At 55.9% G+C, this 20,474-nt stretch overlaps 1 protein-coding gene across 1 annotated transcript; it reads right to left on the reverse strand.

The window, feature by feature from the left end:
- Window positions 1-1,995: 1,995 nt before the first annotated feature.
- On the reverse strand, window positions 1,996-19,353 carry BCAN (brevican). The gene is made up of 14 exons (XM_024247954.2): window positions 19,195-19,353; window positions 15,345-15,443; window positions 14,328-14,702; window positions 13,834-14,008; window positions 13,406-13,533; window positions 12,656-12,949; window positions 9,824-10,057; window positions 8,620-9,264; window positions 5,138-5,245; window positions 4,430-4,588; window positions 3,767-3,849; window positions 3,253-3,397; window positions 2,791-2,981; window positions 1,996-2,497 (listed from the first exon to the last, which is right to left on the reverse strand). Exons 2-14 carry the CDS (start codon window positions 15,433-15,435, stop codon window positions 2,390-2,392), a joined length of 2,736 nt encoding a protein of 911 aa, XP_024103722.2. The 5' UTR covers window positions 15,436-15,443; window positions 19,195-19,353; the 3' UTR covers window positions 1,996-2,389.
- Between the last annotated feature and the right edge of the window lie 1,121 nt (window positions 19,354-20,474).

The raw sequence follows: 20,474 nt of genomic DNA on the forward strand, positions 1-20,474 counted from the left end.
AGGATGCTGAATCACCCGTGGACCAGCTCCGCCTTCCCCAGGAAGCCCAACAAAGCCAGGAGAGGGCTTCCGTTTCCGGGCCCTGCCAGAACACCCCAGCAGGTGTCAGGGACAGGGCAGTATTCCAGTTTCAGCCTGTCTACCTCTGGAGCTCTCCTGATCAATACATCAGAGAAGATGATGGAGCCCTCCTGCCGCTCTTTGGGAGAGTTAGTGAGAATGCCTTGATGGGAAACCAAAGCCCCTTCTAGCTCACCACCATGGGCTCTCTGGGGAATCCTATATACTATCTAACCTCCACCTCAGGGAACCTCCCATAAGAGCCCAAGGACAGACACTGCCCCTCCCCAGCCTTCTCTTCAGGCCCTACTTTCAAAGGCCCACCTTGATCATCCACTCACAGTTCCACCTAAATGCCCCCGAGAGCCCTAAAAATGCATTGACTGGACAATCACAGGGTAATACAGGATAAAGTGAGGATCTGCTCTGGCCCCAGAATCATCCTCTTCCCTATAGCTCCTTAAGAAACAGAAGACCCTGCTCCCTAGCCACGCAGGGATGAGTTGTGTGGGGGGCAGAAGGTGGGGAGGTGAGGCCTGGGGTGAGGGAGGAATGTGGTGATAGGTGGGTGTGGGAGGTCACACTGGTATATCAGAGACCAGCTGGTTTCAAGTTTAGAAATAGGGTGGGGAAGGCCCAGGAGCTGGGCAGGGATGGCCTAGGAGAGCCCCAGCTCCCACCAACACAGAGCTGTATTGAACCTGTGTCTGCCTGTCTTGCCCACTATCTTTGGGTCTCCCCGTATTACTATCAGCCTTTGCTCCTCTGGATGTCTCCCTGTCTCTGGATTTTACTGGCTTCAGAGACGGAATAAGTATTGCCCATGTGGGTGATGTGCTGTAATTAAGTGGGCACATGCAGAATTGTGTACACACGACAGTGTGCACATGTGTGCCTATGTGTGACCGTGCGTGCCTGAGGATCTGCAGCAACGATTCATCCTCATCATGAGGACAGACCACATCCTGACATGCACTTTACCAACAATTCTGTGCACTGGGAGAAGGGTGCACACTCACACACACGCACGCGCGTACACACACGCACGCGTACACACACACGCGCACAGGCGGGCGCTGGGTCACTCTCCAGTTCTCAGAGTGACCTCATCCTCTCAACCTCCGCTGACTCACAGCCCCTAGGGCCAGCTCAGCCTGGCCGGAAGTCTAACCCCCCAACATAGCCAGCCACCCCTCTTCCCCTCCCGCCTCCTCAGGACGCAAGCCCGCGGCGCCCCCTGGCGGGATCCTGGGGCTCCTCGCACGCCTCTGCCCGTCTCCACCGGCGCACGCGTACACGGCACTCTCAGAGCACCGTACTGGGTCCGCGGCGCCCTCTGCTGGCCGCTGCCTGTGCGGGCCCCCAGGTCGTTCCCCCAGGTCGTTCCCCGAAGCCCAGTCCACCGCAGGGCTGGGAACCTCCCCTTGGCCCTTAGCTTGTTTCCCTATTTCTTGCATCTCTGCCTCCTCTGCTGGACGTAAACCTTCCTGCGGCCTAACCCCCAGACATGCTGCAGTGCCAGCGGAGCTCTCCCATCACCCTCACTCTCACACCCCCATGAGGGAAGGCCCTTCCGGAAGCTCAGAACTGGGACACCAAGGCACCAACCTCTGCCTTCCTCTCTGGGACCCCAGCCCTTCTCCCTCTCAGGACAGAACTCATTGACGTCCACTTGACTCTTAGGCACCCAGGGCACTCCATCTCTTTGCAAACATGCTGCATCACTCCAGCTGTCCCCCGACCCCTGTGCATTCCTTCATTCCATAAGGACTTCCTGGCAGCTATTCTGGCACTGTTCTACTTGCTGACATCTTGGGGACGTCTCTGACCTTTGGAAGTGAATAAACCTCGAAGCTCTACGTATCCTGCGATGCCCTGCCCAACCACACCTCTGTCTGTCTGTCACGGACATACACACAGAAGCAAGCATCCAACTTGCTTGGGCTCATACGCAGTTTTATTTCCTGTTGATTTTACAGACACTCCATCCTGCAAGCCCATTCCCTTGGAAAACCCAGAAAGAGTGGGCACAGTGCTCCCTAGAGGAATAGAGGGGACAGGATGGCTGCCAGGGAGAGGGCAGTTGAGGCACTTAGGGATTTACTCCGGCCCTGATGGAAGATCTGGTGCCCAGAGTAGGGGGAGAGGGCCTGGGCTGGGCTGGAGCCTCCTAGGTATTTCCCAGAAGCCCCTTCAGGATCTGTCACCTGGACTCCAGCACCACCCCTCGTCATGTTGTCACTTCCTGTGGTGGTGGGAGCGCAGGGTGTGAGGGAGAATTTGGGTGACAGGGCAGTGCTGTGGCCGGCAGTGTTCAAGGCCTTGCCCACTAGGGACCTGGCATGGGGCTGGAAGGGGGGATCAACAGCGCCTTCCAGCGTCCCAGTAGCCTCCCCTGACGTCCTTCTGGGTCCTTCTCTGGGTGCAGAGCTCGGGCCTGGGGAAGACACACACTCACCCTCCACCCTGGCTCTTCCTTCTCCTCTCCTCAAAGCCTGCCCTCTGATGTTCTTGCTCAGCCCATAAGAGCCCAGAATGTGGCTGCATGTTATCAGACATCAGCACTGAAGGAACCCCAGAACCTCCAACCCACCTCTTCCCCTTTGCCTCAGAGAGGGGCAGTGACGGCTCCAAGGTCACATGGCCAGTGACAGGCAGGACTGAGAATGGAGTCCAGGGCTACTGTTGGCTACTGTCTCCCACTCCCACCTGCCTCCTCCTGGCACTCACAGGTCTTCTGGGCACACAGGAGATCTGGGGGGCCTCCCAATGACCATTCTCTTGGCATCGGATCAGCGGCAGATTGCGCTGGGCCAGTCCTTCCCGGCACTGGTAGCGAAGCACAGTGTCCACCTCATAGCGCAGCCGTGGGCGGCCAAACACTTGAGCCAGGGGCAGCTCCGGTGGCGGCCCACAGGACACTGCAAAGGAAGACAGTTAGGAACTGAGCCTGGCTTTGTGGGTGACAGTTCCCAGAATCTCCGTGGGGAAGAGAAAAATGGGCCACAAAATGACAAAAAAAGATCAGGGATTCCGAGTGGACCCACGTAACTTGTTAGCTCTCCCATGGTCTGGAACACGTTCTGACTCCTCTATGTTGCTTTGCACTCTCTGTCTACAAACATCAGTCCCTCTGGTCCCCTAGCCCACCCCTCTACTTCCTTGCTGGGACCCTCCTTTGCCTGCCCTCACCCAGCCCCATCTTGCAGGTGTAGGACAGGTGGTAGTTGCAGGGCACATCACTCCATTGTCCCTGATCATGCCACACCATGACCACGCAGTTCTCTCCAGACAGGAAGTAGCTGTCAGGCTGCCCAGGGTTCCAGTTTTCATAGAGCTGGGGGGATGGAGGAGGTGGTGAGGAGCTCCTACACCAGGAGCATCGGGAGAGGGCCTAGAGGATCTGGGGAGGAGGACTGGTGAGCGGGACCCCAGGAGAGGGAAGGTTACGGCTAGGGAGTAGGGGACCTCCCGGGGAAGGGGAAAGGAGAGGGCAGGGACTTTAGGGGAGGGAGAATGGGAGCTAGAAGGGAAGAAAGAGGACACAACGAAGGGAGGAGAGCCCAGGGAGAAGAGGCAAAGAGCACGAGAAAGGGAAGGAGGCCGGAAAAAGAAGGGGACAGGGTCAGGAGGGGTGGGGGTGGTAGGGAACAGAAGTGCTTAGAGGAAGTGAGCTAGACGGCGGGGTTCGACTGGGGCCTCTCACCAGGGGGACGCCATCCGACCACAAGAAGTCGCCTTCGATGGTCCTGTCGTTGAGCCCGATCCACTGGTACTCCCGGTACCGGTCTAGGGAGACGAAGGCGTGCAGTGAGCGCCGCCGCCAGCAGATGGCGGCCGTTCCCCGCTCCCGGGCGGTCTGCGGTGACTGCCTAGGAAACCCTTCCCCGCGATCCAGCACCCGCCCTTCTCGAGTTCTTCTACCTCCCTCCAGCCTCTGCTCAAGGGCCAGATGGAAAGCAGGGGAATGGGGGTGGGAGAATAAGGAAGATATCAACCCAGGCTAGAAAAGGGGAGTTTTGGAAAAAGAGTCAAAACTTTCAACAAGATTGGAGTTGGGGGAGGCCAACGGAGGTCGGAGAGCCGGGAGGTTGGAGGGACTGGAGGCGGCCCCCTGCGCGGCGGCCCGGCCCACACAGGCGCACTCTACTGCGCGAACCTCCACTCTCCGTTCCCGAAGGCCACTGCCTAAGCGTAGGGTGGGAAGGAGGGAGAGAGAATGAGAAGGGGAGTGATCGAATGAGTGAGGGAATGCACGCTTGAGAAAACCAAGAAATAAGTGCATGGGTTAATGAGGAAGGCGGTTAGGCGAGTGAGAGTGAGTAAGAGCATATGGCAGGGGCCCCTCCCGCCCTGTCCCCCAGCCCACTGTTGATGAAGTCCTGTTCCTCGGGCGTGCTGATGCTGGCCAGATGCGCGCCGTACATCCGGCACTGGGTCTCTGCCTCCTCCCAGCTCCTTCGTGTGGAAAAGTGCTTGTAGCAGGCGCCTTGGAAGGCGTCCCAGCCGGGGTTGCAGAAGCGGAGGCCTGCGGCACAGAAGGGCGGGCATCTTAGGGCCCCAAAACCCAGAGGGCCAGGTCCCCTGGAAGGGGCTGGTCTCCTTCCGCTACCGTAGGCCGACAGGGGCGGGACTAAGGGGGGCAGGAGGGCGGTGCAAAAGAGCTAGTAGAGAATGAGGGGGCTAGCAGGAGCCTGGAGGGGCTCTTGGGCAGGGGCGCTGGTGCCTTTTCTAAGAGACAGGAACTAGGGTGAGGGATGGAGTTCCGGCCTGGGTCTCCATCCTAACGAGCAGTGCTCTCCTCTCCAGGAGAATGGAGCCTGTCATGTATTGACCACCGATTAAATGCCAGGAGTATGCTTTGCACTGGTCTCAAATGAACCCCCTATGAGAGGCATTTTGGTTTCACTTAGATAAGAAAATTGAGGGTAGGACTCAAAGAAGTTATGCAACTTGCCTAAAACAGGGACTCATTAATGACAAGGCCAAAACCAATGTCCTCCCTCCCCCCTCCAGAAGCAGCACGTTGTGGCAGGGTCCAGGCTTCAAACCTGCCCCCCTGTCCCTCAACACTCACCAACATCGCACAGGTCCCCCCCATAGCCAGGCAGACATAGGCAGCGGACCCCTTCCTCCTCCTCCAAGCATGTCCCACCATTGTGGCAGGGGCTGGGGACACAGTCACCTGAGAGGGGGAAAGAAGTGAGGTGGGGGGAGCGAGGCAGCCGGACTCTGCAGCCTGAGCCCTCCAGGAGAGGGTGCAGAGGGTCCCCCAGCCCTGGTCTCTCTGTCCTGGAAGCTATAACAGCACCCTAAAAGTTCTCCCTAGAGCCTGTCTCTGGTCACAACCCAACCCTGAATTCTGGGTTTCTTTCCTCTTCCCGCTCCCGACTTCAGCATTGGCTCAGCCTTCCATTGTTATGGCCACCAATGTGAGCCCAGCCCAAAAGGGGCTGGGGAGAAGTGGCCAGGAGGGCCCTCAGAACCCAGCCCCATGATGGAGAAAGATACTGGGCACAGAAAGTTATAGCTCTAAACTCTTATCTGGCTTCTGTGTGATACTGGGAAGGTCATTTTCCTTCTCTAGGCTTGGAGTTTAGTGCCACACCCCCTTGTCTTTGTGCTAGGTCCCAGCACAGTTCTGTATGGTCCAGGTGGAATGAATGGAAGTGAAGGAGGGGACAGAAGGATTACCATAGCAACAGTGGAGGGTGGTTTCCCTTGACTGCTCCTGAGACCTGATATTGGTGTGGTCCAGGTGAACACTAACCATTCTTCCTGCTGTCCACTGGGCAGTCAGCCAGCCCCAGAAGTGGTTAGTGGAGATCCAGCCCACTTTCCTCACTCTAGGCCCTGCCCCTTCTCCCCCAGCTTAGGAACTAAGTCGCAGCAGCTCCCATTGTCCTGCAGTGCTGACTGGCCTCACACATGCAGCTTTCTCTCAACATCACCCAACCTCTCACCTCCCCTTCTTATATCCACAGACTCTTCCACTTACCAGGCTCCCTCTCCCAACTTCACTTTGGGCCTTCTGCAGGTTCTCCAACCTAGAATCCATCTCAATCCCTCCTTCTGGCTCCCTCTCCTCCAGGCAGTCCTCTTAGACTAACACACTACCCTGAAGGTCTGCAATCTGTTGCCTGGATCTAGCTCCATCTGGCTAGGCCATCTGCTTTACTGGGCTTTTTCTTTCTGGATCCTGGGGTAGGAGGTGGCTGTCCTTAGGATGTGCTTGGGTGCTACAGGAGCTATCAGTTTCCAATCCTTTCTGGTTCAGATGACCTAAAGGAAGATGGCTCCACAGACCAACTGTGTAGGTCATGGCCCTCAGCCATGGTAAGGTCAAGGCAAAACCACTCCAGGGCAGAACCCTTCAGACTTTACCATCCACCTCTAGAAGCCATGGTGAAGGTCCACAGTGCTTCATGCTGGCCTGGCCACAGATCCCACTGCCTGGTGGGAATCAGTAGGGGTGGAGAGAGGAGAAGCTGGAGTGGATTCAAAGAATTTTGCTGGGATGACCTAGCTGTTTTGGGTGAAATGAATCAGCTTTTCCAGCAGCACTCCTTCTGTCATCTTCCCTCCTGCCAATAGTTTCTTCCCAGCTTGTGGTGCTGCCCACCTCCCAACCCCAGAGAAAGAGGTATTTCATTTAACCCATTAAGCACCAGGCCCCACAGCGGGTAGAATTCTGAACTCCCCTCCCACTCCTCACACTTTCCTGTCCCTCCTCTTGTCCTTTCTGCTCCTTCCCATTCAACCCTCCAACCCTGGGGGACAGAGGCTCTCAAACTTGGTCTTTGGTCCCCTACCCAGGCCATGGGTCCCTCCCCCTGGCTGTGGGCTACAGAACCTGAACCCAGTGCAGGCAGAGTTGGGTGAAGAACTCTTCTTCTTGTCATCTTCCCTCTCCCTTTTTGGGGACAACTACACTACACAACCAGAAAGTTTTCCCTTTCTTTCCATTGAAACAGCAGCCAAGGAGACCTCTCACTTACCCTCCAGGTGGGGAAACTAAGACACTGTAGATACCTCCAATTGTGCTCCTTTTCCCACCAAACCCCCTCCCTATCCCCCACAGGGCTGAAATCCAAGGCCAGTTGTGCAGGGACCTAACAGTTGACATGGGTAAGCCTGGGTGAGACTCCGGATGTGATCCATCTAAGATGGGGGTCCTAGGGCTAAGGGAATCCCAGCCTTCTCCAGGGACCTCCACTGGGAATCTTAGCCTTCCTGAGTAGGGAGGGCTTCTCTCAGACCCCAGAACCTGATTCCTTCCTTCACACTTTCCATCACTTGCTCCTTGATCTGTGTCTTCTCCAGCATTAGGTACTTTGAGACCCTTTGGGTTTAGGGAGGGTGAAGCCATTCCTTCTGGAGAGTAGGGAATGGTCATTAGTGCAGGAGTTAGTGGAGAAGACGGAAGCTGTAGGTAGTGGGATGAGAGTTAGATACCACCCCCTGCTGAGATGCAGGGCTAGGGGATGGGGGTGAGGGCACCTGAATGCCAGGGAACTGCCTGTATGCTGACAGACCCTCAGTTCCCTCAGTTACTATGACCCTTGGCACCACCAAGATGGATTGGAAGTGAATATAAATGCACAACACATGCACCCCGGGCTGCAGGGGTTTCTCCTCATCAGGAGTGAGGGACCACAACTCCCAGCACTGCCTCAGACTATGGATGATGACTTCTCCAGAGGTAATGTGTACAGTCAAATTTTGGGATCTTAGCAGCCAGGAAGGAAAGTGTAGACAGGCCTGAAAAGGAGAGGCTGGAGGAACAATGAGGGGCTGTTAGACTGCCAGGACAGACAAGGGGAGAAGCCGAAAATGAAAAAGGAAGAGAGGCCAAGACACACACAGAGACAGGGAGAGACATTGGAGCCAGAGAAGAAGCATCCAAGTGCTCCCCATGACACAGACCCATGGAATAAGAGGGGTGGACAGCAGGAGATGGAGACAGAGGGTACCAGAGTTTGGTTACAAAGCGGTTTAATAGAGATTTATTTCCAAGGCTTGTTTTCCATGAAACAGTCAAAAAATACTTCACAGAAGTAGTTGCTTAAGGCTCTGTGGGGGTACGGGTTCTCCTGGACTCCAGAGGTTGAAGGGTGAGAAGGGACTCCCAGGCTTCCCTGAGATCAATAGGAGGCAGCTAAAGGGGACGGCACACAGGAGGATTAAGGGAGTAGTGGAAAATAGGCTGAGCCCTGAAGACTGCAATAGGTGATGAGGGCCCTTGGAGAGGCCTGAGGATGCTCTGTGGGGCTGGTGAGATGTGAGCCACAGGTGGGGGGCCCAATGGCAGGGAAGGGTCACAGATGGTCAGTGGCGGGGCTGGGATCACAGGGTAAAGATGCGGAGAGCTGAGATACCCACAAGGTGGGTATCCGAGATTGGTGACCCGTAGGTAGAGGTGGGTAAGAGAATGAAGGCAAAGGACAGGAGAGTTTGGGATGATGGTGGGTTAAAGGACTACAGGTCAGGTGACCCAGAGCTGCAGGGGGAAGGAAAGGAGTAGGATAGAGAGGGCAGTTGAGCCTTGGGCAGAATTACCTGATGCGGGGACCACGGCCACTCCACCTCGGCTGGCGCTGTCAGTGGGCAGCACTGGCTGGGCCTGCACTGAGGTCCCTGCTGGGGCAGTTCTTCCAGAATTATCTTCAGAGGGGGCCTCCAGCTCCCTGGTACCCTCAGGGGCCCCTGTGGCTGGAAGCAGGGAAGGGGCACCCTCGGAGCTTCCTGTCTCCTCGCTCTCTCCTCGAGGGACCCCAGATAGCTCAGGACCACCAGTTTCCTCCCCCACCTCTCTTGCCTCAACCAGAGTGGAAGGTGATGGGGATGCTATGTTCCTCTCCCTGGGAGTGGGCAGAGTCTCAGTAGGTGGTCCGTGGACCCTTGGAGGCCTGGAAGCTTCTGACCCTCCATCAGGAAGTGGTGATGCACCAGGCTGCAGGACTGCCCTTGCTGGTGCCTGGGAGAGTGACTCCTCCTGGGCTGCTGGCTCAGTAGAGAGAGAGGCCTCAGGGCCCGGGCTGCTGAGCTCGCTGGGCCATGCCCACAAAGCCTCATCCTCCACCTCCTCCTCTTCTTCTTCCTCCTCTTTCTCTTCTTCATCTTCATATTTCTCTTCTTCCTCCAATGCCTTGCCTTCCTCTTCTGAGAACCCCGTGGGCGGTACCATAGATTGCGTTTCAAATTCTAGGCGAAGCACAAACGGTTCAGCACCAGGGACAGCGTCCGCCCGAGGACCGAAAGAAAAAAGGGAAGGGGAGAAAAGTAGGGCTCGGGAGGGTGGGCCCTGGGGAATAGGGAAGGGCCCGCCCTGAGGACAGGTGGCCCTTGCTCCACACTGGAAGAACTTGACCCCAGCTATATTGTTGAGGCAACACGTGAGAAGGCTCTGTGAGCCATCATTAGCCCCAGAGAACATGGTCATTGCGTCTCCCTCCTACTCTGTCAAAACCCGAGTCTGTTTTGGGTGTGTGAGGTGGAAGAGGGACCAAAGAAGGCATGCCCCGCCTTTCCAGGGCGCAGCTCCTTAGTGCAAGCATCCCTAGCTCCATAGAGTTGGGGGTGGAATTTACTGGAAAAGCAAAGGTTGGGAGAGGGACAGGAAAGGTGCCCTGCACCCCTGAGCTACTGAGAAAGGACAGGGCAGAGTCATGCCATCCATCACCCTAGCGTCAGCCTGGGCTTGCCTCTTCTGCCCCCAACTTCTTTCAATCAAGACATCCTTAGGATAAGGGATTCGAGTTACCTAGGAGCGTCCTAGGGGCCTCTGCTGGGTCTTCTGGAGTGGAGCTTCCACCTCCTCCGTCCTCCATGATGGGGATGGAGTAGATGGCCCCACGGGATTCACTCTCCATGGCTTCCTGAGGCAGCTGCAGTTCCTCCAAGGTCTCTGTCACTGTGACGATAGCCTCTAGTCCATCAGAGGCTGGGTCGGAGGCTGGGTTGGAGGCCTCAGGGATGGCAGAAGGCTGGGCCGAGTCTGTGGCAGGAGGAAAGTACTGATGCGAGGCTGAATAGGTAGCTCTGCCCTCCCAGGTCACAGCTTGCACCACGGAATTCTCTCAATCCTCTCACATCTTCCCTGTGGAGCACCTACTGGGGCCCAGGGAGCATCCCAGAACTTCGTCACTCATTTCTCAAGCATTCATCAAGTGCCTACAGTGTGTCATGCCAAGCATTCTCCTGGGCACTGAGGATACAGTGTAGAACAAAACAGCAAACCTCCTACCCTCAAGGGAAATTATATTCTAGAACAGATGACAAACAAACACATATTATAATGTTACAAGAGAAAGAACACTTGAGCAGAGTTAGAAGATAGAGTGGTGGAAAGTACTACTTTGGAGTGGTCAGGAAAGGCTCAGGTGAGAGATATTCCCTAGGGGGAGGGGCTGGAACCAGCAGGATGGATGAAATAGCTTCACCACCTTGGGATCTTGGGCTTGGGGCAAGGTGTGAGGTGTCCCAGGCATCCCCAAATTCTTTTATTTTTTAGACAGAGTCTCGTTCTGTCACCCAGGCTGGAGTGCAGTGGCACGATCCCAGCTCACTGCAACCTCCGCCTCCTGGATTCAAGCAATTCTCCTGTCTCAGCCTCCCAAGTAGCTGGGACTACAGGCATGTGCCACCACAACTGGCTAATTTTTGTATTTTTAGTAGGGACAGGGTTTCACCATGTTTGCCAGGCTGATCTCGAACTCCTGGCCTCAAGTGGTCTTGGCCTCCCAAAGTGCTGGGATTACAGGCATGAGCCACTGCACTGAGCCTCCAAAATTCTTGAAATAGAAGGGGAGAGGCTGTCATCCCCTCAGGATAGCTGGAGGGCAGAGTGCAGGAATAACTTCAGGCATCACCTGAGGATTTCAGTGGTGGGGCAAGTAGGCAAGGGAAAAGGCCACCTCCTTCTGGGACCTACTCTTGTCAAATAACCAGAAGTTTAGAATGGTTTACTTGTCCTCTGGGGAAGGGAGTCAAGAGCAGAAAACCAATGAAGTGAAGGTGGAATTGGGCTAAGAAAAGTCCTGAGGGCTGTCTGTGCTCAGCCAGGCAAGACAGGACAGTGAGTCCCTGCCCTCATCACCTGCTCCAGTGAGGCTTACTCCTCACCAGACCTTGTGTCCTTGCTGCCTGTGTCCTCCACCAATTGTAGTCCCAATGGTAGTCATATTCCGCACCCCCCCCCCCCCCCCCCGCCCCTCCTCATGATCCAGGCCATTTCTTTCCAAAACAGTGCTTGGCTTGGCACACAATCATAGCCAGCACACAGAAGTTTTAGCTATTACTATTACTATTATTATTACTACTACTAGTACTACCCCTGTTCCAGGAGGTCTTTTCAGATGGACCTGTCTTCCTATGGACTTTTACTTCCCCACCCCTCCCCAACCCCCGCCAAATATGTCGACAAATCTGTCCGAATGGAAGTAATACTTTTCTCTCAGTCTCTCCTCATCCTGGGAGTGAGGCATCTTGTCTTCCCTTTCTGGGGGTTGCCATGGCAAAAGCTGTGTCTTCATCCTTCAGACCAAGTGCTCCCTGAGGTGAAAGGCTGTGTCTGCTCCTTCCATTTCTGCTTCCAGCTCTTGTAACAGTATTTCAGGCTTAAAACTGGGGAAGGACCCAGACACCCCATGGCAATGTCTCTCTTATTGTCAGTCACCCTTGGCCTGGGCCTTTTGCCTCTGAGGGTCCCAGAAACTGCCTCCCCCCCAGCTCCCAACATAAGATATGGGCAGGTTTGGGTGCAGTGGCTCACACCTATAAATCCCAGCACTTTGGGAGTCCAAGGTAGGCAGATTGCTTGAGCCCAGGAGTTCAAGACCAACCTGGGCATGTGGTGAAACCCCATCTCTACAAAAATTACAAAAATTTGCTAAACATGGTGGCATAAGCCTGTGGTCCCACCTACTCCGGAGGTTGAAATGGAAGGATCCCCTGAGCCCAGGGAGGTTGAGGCTACAATGAACCATGATCACACCACTGCACTCCAGCCTGGGGGACGGAGTGAGACCCTGTCTCAAAAAAACAAACAAACCATAAGATGTGGGCAGAAAGCTATCTCTATTCCCAACTGTACTTAAGGTCCTGCTCCCTTTAGGGGAAATTGTATCCATCCACCAGTATTTGGTAGTTAAAGATCTGACACCTTCTTAAGCTGTAGTTTCTGGAAATCCTCCAGAGGGCTCCTGAGGGCATTTGGTTGTTGACTGGAAGAACTTGGGCAGATTACTCATTGAATTCACAGAATGTTGGTCATCTTTGCTCTGCCAATAAGCTGACAGGAAATGGGAGCTTATTCAGCCGCCCAGCTGGAGCAAACAAGGCATGGACTACTGGTGGGAAGGCAGATAAGGAGAGGCCAAAAGGTGACTACTCCTTGGGCCTAGCAGCTGACAGACACCACACCAGAGGGCATGCCCAGAATTAGAACCCTAGATGAGAAGCTGGACTTCACCCACGACCCCTTCAGGCAAATGGCAAAGCCCTGAGCTAAACTGATCAGACTGGGGTAGGACTTTTAGGACTCAACTCTGCCTTTCTGAGATTGGTCTCAGCTTCTGCAGGGAGGTGGGCTCACCTCGGAAGCAGTAGACGTTGAAGCGGCTGTGCTTATTGGGGAAGCCAGTCTGGTTGGGGAAGAGGAAGAGAGTCTTGACACCAGGCAAGCCCCCACCACAGCGCTGGCTGGGTGTGACGATGGGGTAGCGCACACTGCCATCAGCTAGCCACCCTGGGCTGCAGCGGTCCAGGCCACCATCCCAGGCTGCATACAGTTGGCCCGTGGTGGCAATCTCTGCACCCCGCTCCTGGCAGTACGCCCGTGCTTCCTCCAATGTCAGCTTTTCTGGAGGGTCACCCAGGAATAGTTCTCCTGGGTGGAGAAGACAAGGCTGGATTATCAGGCAGCTGGTAGCTCCTTCCACTCTGGTCTCCCATGGGAACCCTGGGCAAGCTTCTCCAGTTCCCTCATCTGTGGCAGGGAGTCAACTACTCTACTTCATAGGATCATAGTCTGAATAGAACCTCAAGATGGATATTAGAGCTCAAAGAGGTGGGGCCCAAACTTCTCGTTCTGCAGAGTCATGCACAGAGTCCACCCAGCAGGTGGTAGATGAGTTAAACTCGGTATCCTGCTGCCTGGCTGAGACTTTGGTCATGAGCTTGCCTCTGTGACAGTGTTTGGAGAGACGGACACCAATTGTCTCCTTACTCCTGCTTGCCCCCTTAAACTCAGGAGGGATAGTAAGGTCCTGCAGAGGCCCCAGGAGGACCTAGGGGCAGCATAGAGTAGGAAATTGTCCCCTGGGAACATCTCACTCCTAATCACCATTTAGGTCTTCAGCATAACAGTAGACATCATAGAGGTCATCTGGGTCCACCACACCATAGTTCCGGACCCCGGGGAAGCCATCCATGTCTCCGTAACAGGCCTCTCGTGGGGTCTGGATGGGATACCTGGGTAGGAAGGACAGAATTACTTAGTACAGATGCTTTCACCAGGGAGCCAGCCCATATTGATTCTATTGAACCCCACTGCCACCACAGTGCAGACACTTGCTGACAGCTGGCTGTCCTTCTAGCACTGCAGGGATGCACATGCTCAGGGTCCTCACCTCCTCTCCTCAGACCAGCCTCATCCCCCAGAGGCAAAAAGCCCTGCATGTCCAGCCTGACACAGCAGGCAGCACCCGGCAGAAGGGGGGCCATGGTCACTTCAGGGGTAAATAGAAGCCCCAATCCACAGCCCCTGCTCACCTCACGGTCTGATCCGACAGCCAGCCAGCATCACATTGCTCATAGCCCCCAAGGTAGGCGGCATAGAGCTGCTCCGGGGTGGCGATGTGGGCTCCAATGCGGGCACAGGCCTCCTGGGCCCCAGAAAAGGAGAAAGCATAGCGGGCAGAGCCCTCTCGGTAGAGAAAGACGACCCCTGTGGGGCAGAGAGGACCCGTGAGCCAGGTGAGCACCCAGCACACTGGCCTCCCCTCACCCTCCTTGTCACTCCTCTGTACACGGGGTAAAGTTCAATTGTGCTCACTCTACAGCATGAGGGACTCAAGTTAGATTGTGGGTAGAATATCCTCCACCTGAAAGGAGACAACAAAGGCCTGTGTCTCCTCACTCTTTCCAACCCAGGCTGCGCCTTCCAGCTACTTTTGCTTCCCTCTCACACTGTGGGCTCCCCGAGGGCAAGAGTCCTCCCTTCCCTCCCTCCCTCCCTCCCTCGGGGAACCTCCCTGCCCTCTCACCTTTGACCTTGACCTCCACAGCGTCGCTGCTGTCATCGATGCCATGCTGGACCTCACAGCGATAGATACCTGAGTCGTTGGGGCGCAGCTCGCTCAGCGCCAGGGAGACATCGGTGAGCGATGCTGGGTACGCAGGCAGTGCCACGCGGAACCGGTAGGCCTCGTTCACCTTGACGCGCACTCCCCGCGCCACCAGCACCTCTGCCTCCCGGCCCCCGGACAGGAAAGTCCACTTGACCCGCGGAGAGCCCAGCACAGCCCGGCGGCTCGGCGGCGGCCGCAGGTAGTGAACGTGGCACGGGATGGTAAGGGCGCCGCCGAGCACGCCCTGCAGTGGCGCGTCGCCCGCGATGCGCACGCGAAAAGCGCGGTCCTCTGTGAACCGGTGGAGCCGGCTGGAACTTAACGCTGTCGACCCTCAGAGTCCCACCCGGTGGCCTCCAAGCCCCGCTCCAGGATCCCTCCTTCCGGCCCCAGGATTCCCCGGCCCCCCTAGGACCAGGGGCCAGGGTCCTGCAGCCCTACCTCTGGGTCCTCCAGGACCACCCCGACGGTCTCCAGACCCATCCCCCAAAGTCTCCCAGTCAATTCAGCCCCCAGGATTCCTTGCCCTGCTCTCAGAGTCTTCCACTTCCTCTCCAAAATTCCTAGACCACATCCCAGGGTCCTCCAACCTCACCCCCTGAGTCCTCCAGCCCAGGTTCCCAGTCTGCTCCCTTTAGGGCCTCCTTAAGGGTTTCTCCCAGTTCCACCCCTTTCCCACCTCCTAGCTTCAGGATCCCCTATCCTCCACCTTAGGGACCCAAAGCCTTGCACCCGGTGCCCTTCCCTAGTCCTGCCCCATGATTTCTCCAACCCACCAGATGCTCACAGCTCAGCCCTTATTTCCAAGTATTCCAGCCTGGATGCTTCCCCACAGCCCTCCCAATTCTCTCTCTTCCTGGGGCCCCTAAGCCTGGAAGCAGTTGGTTAGGGCTGAACAAGACAGAGACGGTGACCCCAAGCGGGGTTGCTTACCTGAGCTGTCTCCTTCCAGAACATCTGCTAAAGCTGCAGGAGCCTGGGCCAGGACCAGGGCTGCCAGCAGGGGCAGGAACAGCTGGGCCATGCTGCAGGCTGACAGAGGGACATGAGAAGGAAAGATGGGGTTAGACTTCAGGACGGGCTTCCCCCGGCTCCCTACCACACCCATGTGGGTTCACACATATCCTGGCTCCAGAAGTCCCCTACCTTCACATCACTATGGACTCTCTGCTTTTGATCCCCATCTTCCCACCAAGGGATTTCTTCTCGGAACCAAGACCTGAGTCCTAGTCAACTCACTGTGTGACCTAAGCCAAGCTCCTTACCTTCTCTGAGCCTTTATTTTCTTATTTGTAAAAAAGCATCATCATTACTATCTCATGAGTTGTGATGGGACCATGTGCTTTGAGAGTGTTTAGTATCTTAAAACTCCTGTACAAATGCATAGCACCAGGCACACAGTAGGAACTCAGTATATAGCATGAATGGTGGGTGCTATTATACTCAGAATCCCATCTGCTCCTCCCAGTGCCAGACTCCTTCCTCAAACCCAGAGCCTTCTCTCACAGTATCTCTTTAGCCTCTCCTGCCTTCTAGACTGTCCCTGCCTCCATGGACACCATACTCACCTGGCCTTTTCCAGGAGGGCCTCCTAGACTGAAAGCAAGTAAGCACAACTTCTCCTGAGCCCACCCTCTCCTCTACCTCCTCCCCACCATTATTTGTAAGGAAACTCTTCTCTTTACTCCCCAACATTCTCCATCCCCCTTCCTTGGCTGCCTCCTCCCTTCTTCTTCCCAGCCTCTCCTTTCTGCCTGGCACGGGCTTTCCCACCGGAACTCTTGGCTCAGAAATCAGTTGGGACAAAGCCCCTGTCTCTGCCAGTCTGGCCTCCATCCAGCCCCTCCCTTCCCCCACCCTACCTTTTGTGAAAGCCCTGGGCTGGAGGGTGGACTAAGGGGGGTGAGAATAAATGGGAGGGGCTACCCCTTCCTACCCCTGGCTATCAGAAGCTCTAGAACCCAGAATATTCCTCCAAAGATCTCGAAGCACTTACACTCTCATAAAAAGGACGTGGTGTGACATTGAGAAATGGAGACTGAGGCTCAGAGAAGGATAGGGCTGACCCTGGATCCCTAGCAAAGCCAAGTCAGGCACGAGGTCAATGTGCTCCCAGGAGAGAAGGCTCAGAGCTACATCATCTTTAAGGGTTGGGCTAAACTTAGAAGAGCATGGAGATCCAGGTATGCCATGGAATAGGCCAATGATGCAGCAAGAAAATTGAAGGTTAGACTACAGGCAGGACTTCCTAGAGATCAGATTTATTCCACTGGCTGTGCACTCCCATTCCAGGCCCACTCTTTATCCCCCATCTTCCCTGCCCTCTCAGCCTCTGCCTTCATACCTGTCCCTGCACTTTCCTAAGCCTGAGATGATGGGAAATTTCCTACTTTTCCCAGATCCTCCCACCTCCCTGCCATCATAACCCCCATCTCCCCCACTGTGTCGGGGTATCATTCCCTAGGGTCAGAGTTGGGAGAGGAGTGGCACAACCAGATGCTTAGGGCCTCTCTCTGACCTTTCAGAGGGAGGAGGTTCTTGATGGGGCCAAATTAGAGGTGCTGAGACCAGCTCCAGGCATTGGGGTGCTAGGGAGGACTGTTCTGGGGCTGGAGTGGGGACCATTGGGCATGAGCAGCCAGTGCCCACTGGCTGCTGGGAAGACTGTTTGCCATGCATCCGAGCTGTGCCAGGGCCTGGGCCCGGCCCCCTTCTGGTGCCCTCCCTCCCTTTTCTCTGGGCTGGAGCTGGAGCTGCTCACAGACCTGGCTCCCATCTCTCTGACAGGTGGCCCAGAAACCCATATAGTTGGAGTCACTTTGGGGCCAACACCCTGGACCACCTTTCACCTCTGTCTGACAGTGGGAGAGTGAGGGAAGAGGGCCTAAGGCCAATGAGGACCTAACTGCTCTGGAACATGGAGGGCAACCTACCCTTGACCCCAAAAATGGGAGTCACTGACCAGTGAGGCCAAGAGGGTAGCCCCATGCAGTTCTCAGAGAGCTCTGTCTCTTCAGTCTCGGGCCTCAGCCTCCCAGGTGCAGCTAGGAGCCCTGAGGAAACTCAGACTTCCCCACATCTGGTACCAGCCTCGGAACCCAGGGGTCCAGGGTTCTGTGGCCTTCTCTATCCCACACACCACTCATCTCCACTTCGTCTTCTCTTCCTCCAGAGCAGCCCACACCTCTCTGTCTCTAACCCTGAGAGCTCAGCAGTCATGCGGTCCCTTCCCTTGACGCCACAACATCCCCCTCTCTGTTTCAGCTCCAGCGTCTGTATCTCTGCCCTTGTTTTGAATTTCTTGAGGTGTTCAGGAAACTTTCCTCTTGTCACATCATTTCTGTCTGACCCTGGATGTCCAACTCCCTCACAGTCTTCATAGACCCAACCCAGAGAGTTAAGACCAGGTCTCTCTCTCTCTCTCTCTCTCTCTCTCTCTCTGTGTGTGTGTAGGCATGCACGTGTGTACACACATCTAACAACACCATCACCTCCATACTGAATGCCCATCAGCCGGCAGCCAAGGTCTGTCCCATAGGAACTGAGCTCCAGCACTCAGCAGGGTCAGCAGGGAGGCACAAGAGGCCAGAGCTTTGGCCATAGCAGGAGGGAAGCTCTCTGCTACCCCCTTAACGGCTTCATGAGGAGAAACATGAGCCTACACTATATAAGCAGGGCCTTAGGGCCTGTAGGAGTAATTGCAATCATCATATAAATAGTCCTTTTTATTGGAAGCACAACTAATAATACTATTAGCAATGTCACCAGCCGAGCTGTTGCAGATCCCTCTCGTATAGAATCTGAAATGTGGATGATGCTGTTATAAATAGCAAAGTTAGCCATAGCAACATAGGCACTGGTAATACTGTGGGTGGGTCTATGGGTAACACTGTTCCCTGATCTTACTGCTGTCATCTGCAATCTAAGTAATGCAGATAATAATGGTGCCCCTCGAACTTGATGCCAATCTCTTGGTCCTATTAGAACCATGCAGGCAGAGCTATTCTAATAGGTGGGGGAATACCTGACAGCATATGGAAATACCTGGGAGAGGGAATTCCCAGGCCCCTGGCAGTGCTAGGAAGGAATGCAATAGTGGTAACGGAATTCCAGCTAATAGTTACTGATGTCTACCTGAGCCAGTTCTCCTAAATGCTTCCTGTGGATAACCCCAACTGTGAGAAAAAGATTGTTTATGTTTTGCTCATTACACCGATGAGGAACCCGAGGTTCAGAGAAGTCAACTAACTACCCCAAGGTCACAGAGCAAGGAGCCGAGTTGGGATTCCAGCCGAAATGGGCATCCCGACCACCCCCTAGAGCGGCTCTGATCAGCTGTCCTGCCGGACTACAGTAAGGTGTCCCCAGAAGGGTTGCTGGCCGCTGCTCCTGGAGCTGCCTGTGCGTGGGGCACGGAGGAAGGGACTGATCCGGAACGCTACCGCCCTGCCTGGGACAAGGTCGGAAATCTCGGAGGCCGCGCTGGGACAGGAGCGCGCAGCAGGGAAGACGCGAGGACCCGAGGGGTTGCTGATCAGACTGCGAGCGGCAGGGGGGCTGCCACTGGCAGAGCTGGAAGCATGTAGATCAGAGATGGCAGCAGCAGCTGCAGGCGCTCGGGGCTGTCCGGCAGCCTACTCCGCTGCGGTGTCAGGAGTCGACGAGTTGGGTACCCCAGAGCCTCGAGGCAAGGGCTGACAGGCGCAGGGAGCAGACCAGGCAGGCACCCCCTTCTCCCTGTCCCCGACCCCAGGGCGGGCGGCGGGGCTGCGGAGACACTCACCTACCCAGGGCTGGGGTTGGGTCGCGGCACTGCGAAGTTTGTCGCCTCCTCCGGGGGTCTCCTCCGGGTGCACGCTCAGTCCCGCAGCTGCAGCTGAGACTGCGGCGGGGACTGCGCGAGCGCGAGGAGAGGCTGGGGCCGCAGGACTTTCGGAAGAGGGCGCCGGCCCTCCCGGCGCCGCACAAAACCCCCTTTCTTCCCCCCGCCCCTGCCCCGCCCTCCCCGGGGCCGCCCCCGCCCCCGGTCGGGAGCGCGGGGGGCTCGGGACGGTCACGGGACCCGCTGTCTTCTCTGCGTCGGCTCCCGGCAGCAGCGGCGAGAGCAAGGACGAGCGAAGTAGGACATCGTTCAGCGGATGAGAAGCCGAGGGCTTGGAGTAGGGAGGGGGGGCAGGAGGGGCGGGGAGGGAGCTTTCGCCCAGCGTTCGCTGAGCTAAAGGATGACGATGTTACAGCTGGAGGGGTGGAAGTTGGACAACTGGAGGGACTTCTCATTGTTCAAAGAAGAAGGAGGAGGGATGCAATTAGACTGTAAGAAGTGGATGAAGGGAGAATGGGGGCTTTGCTCCTGAAAAGAGACACCCTCTCTAATAAAAAAAAAAAAAAGGAAAGCTCTTTTCTGGAGGCAGAATGGGGTGCAAATGACCGTAGCTACCTCCCTGGAGGCAGCTATGATTGGGCATTGGCTCCTGTGGTGCTCCCACTCCCTGCACAGAGGAGGAGCTGACTTTGCAGCTGGAAGGATGGAGGTTAGACAGCAGAATCATGGGTTAAGCAAAGCAAGTCAGGAAATCTCTAGACCTGGGGTGGGGGTGGGGTGCGGGTGGCACTGTGAAGGGACATTACCAGTCATGCAAACCAATGTGCAAAATGCAGGCGTTGCTGGGAGCCCAGAAGGCCTACTGGCCAGGGCTGTCGATGCTGAATGTGCAGCCTGATGCCAGGGGGTGGGCCTTGAGTGCTGCCCAGCCAGGAACTCCTCAGCGCCCAGAATACCAATGACCCTCCTTTCCCCCAGCTCCAGGGCCTCTGCTTCCCTCTCCTTTCCCAGGCTCTCTTTGCTTTTCCCTCCTCCCTCTTGGGACTGTAGGCAAAGCCCCTGGCATGGACAGTGGGCAGGACAGCCAGATGCCTAGATTCCCTCCCCTGGATACCAATATTGGCACCAAGGATAGCTTTGGAGGGCTTCGATCCCCATAATCTCCACAGCATCTTCAAAATACCCCAAGTAAAGTAAGGTGCATTCAATGCAAATGCAGCCTCAAGGCAGATCCCCAGCCT

Source organism: Pongo abelii, chromosome 1 (assembly GCF_028885655.2).
Source record: "Pongo abelii isolate AG06213 chromosome 1, NHGRI_mPonAbe1-v2.0_pri, whole genome shotgun sequence".
Classification (NCBI taxonomy): Eukaryota; Metazoa; Chordata; class Mammalia; order Primates; family Hominidae; genus Pongo; species Pongo abelii.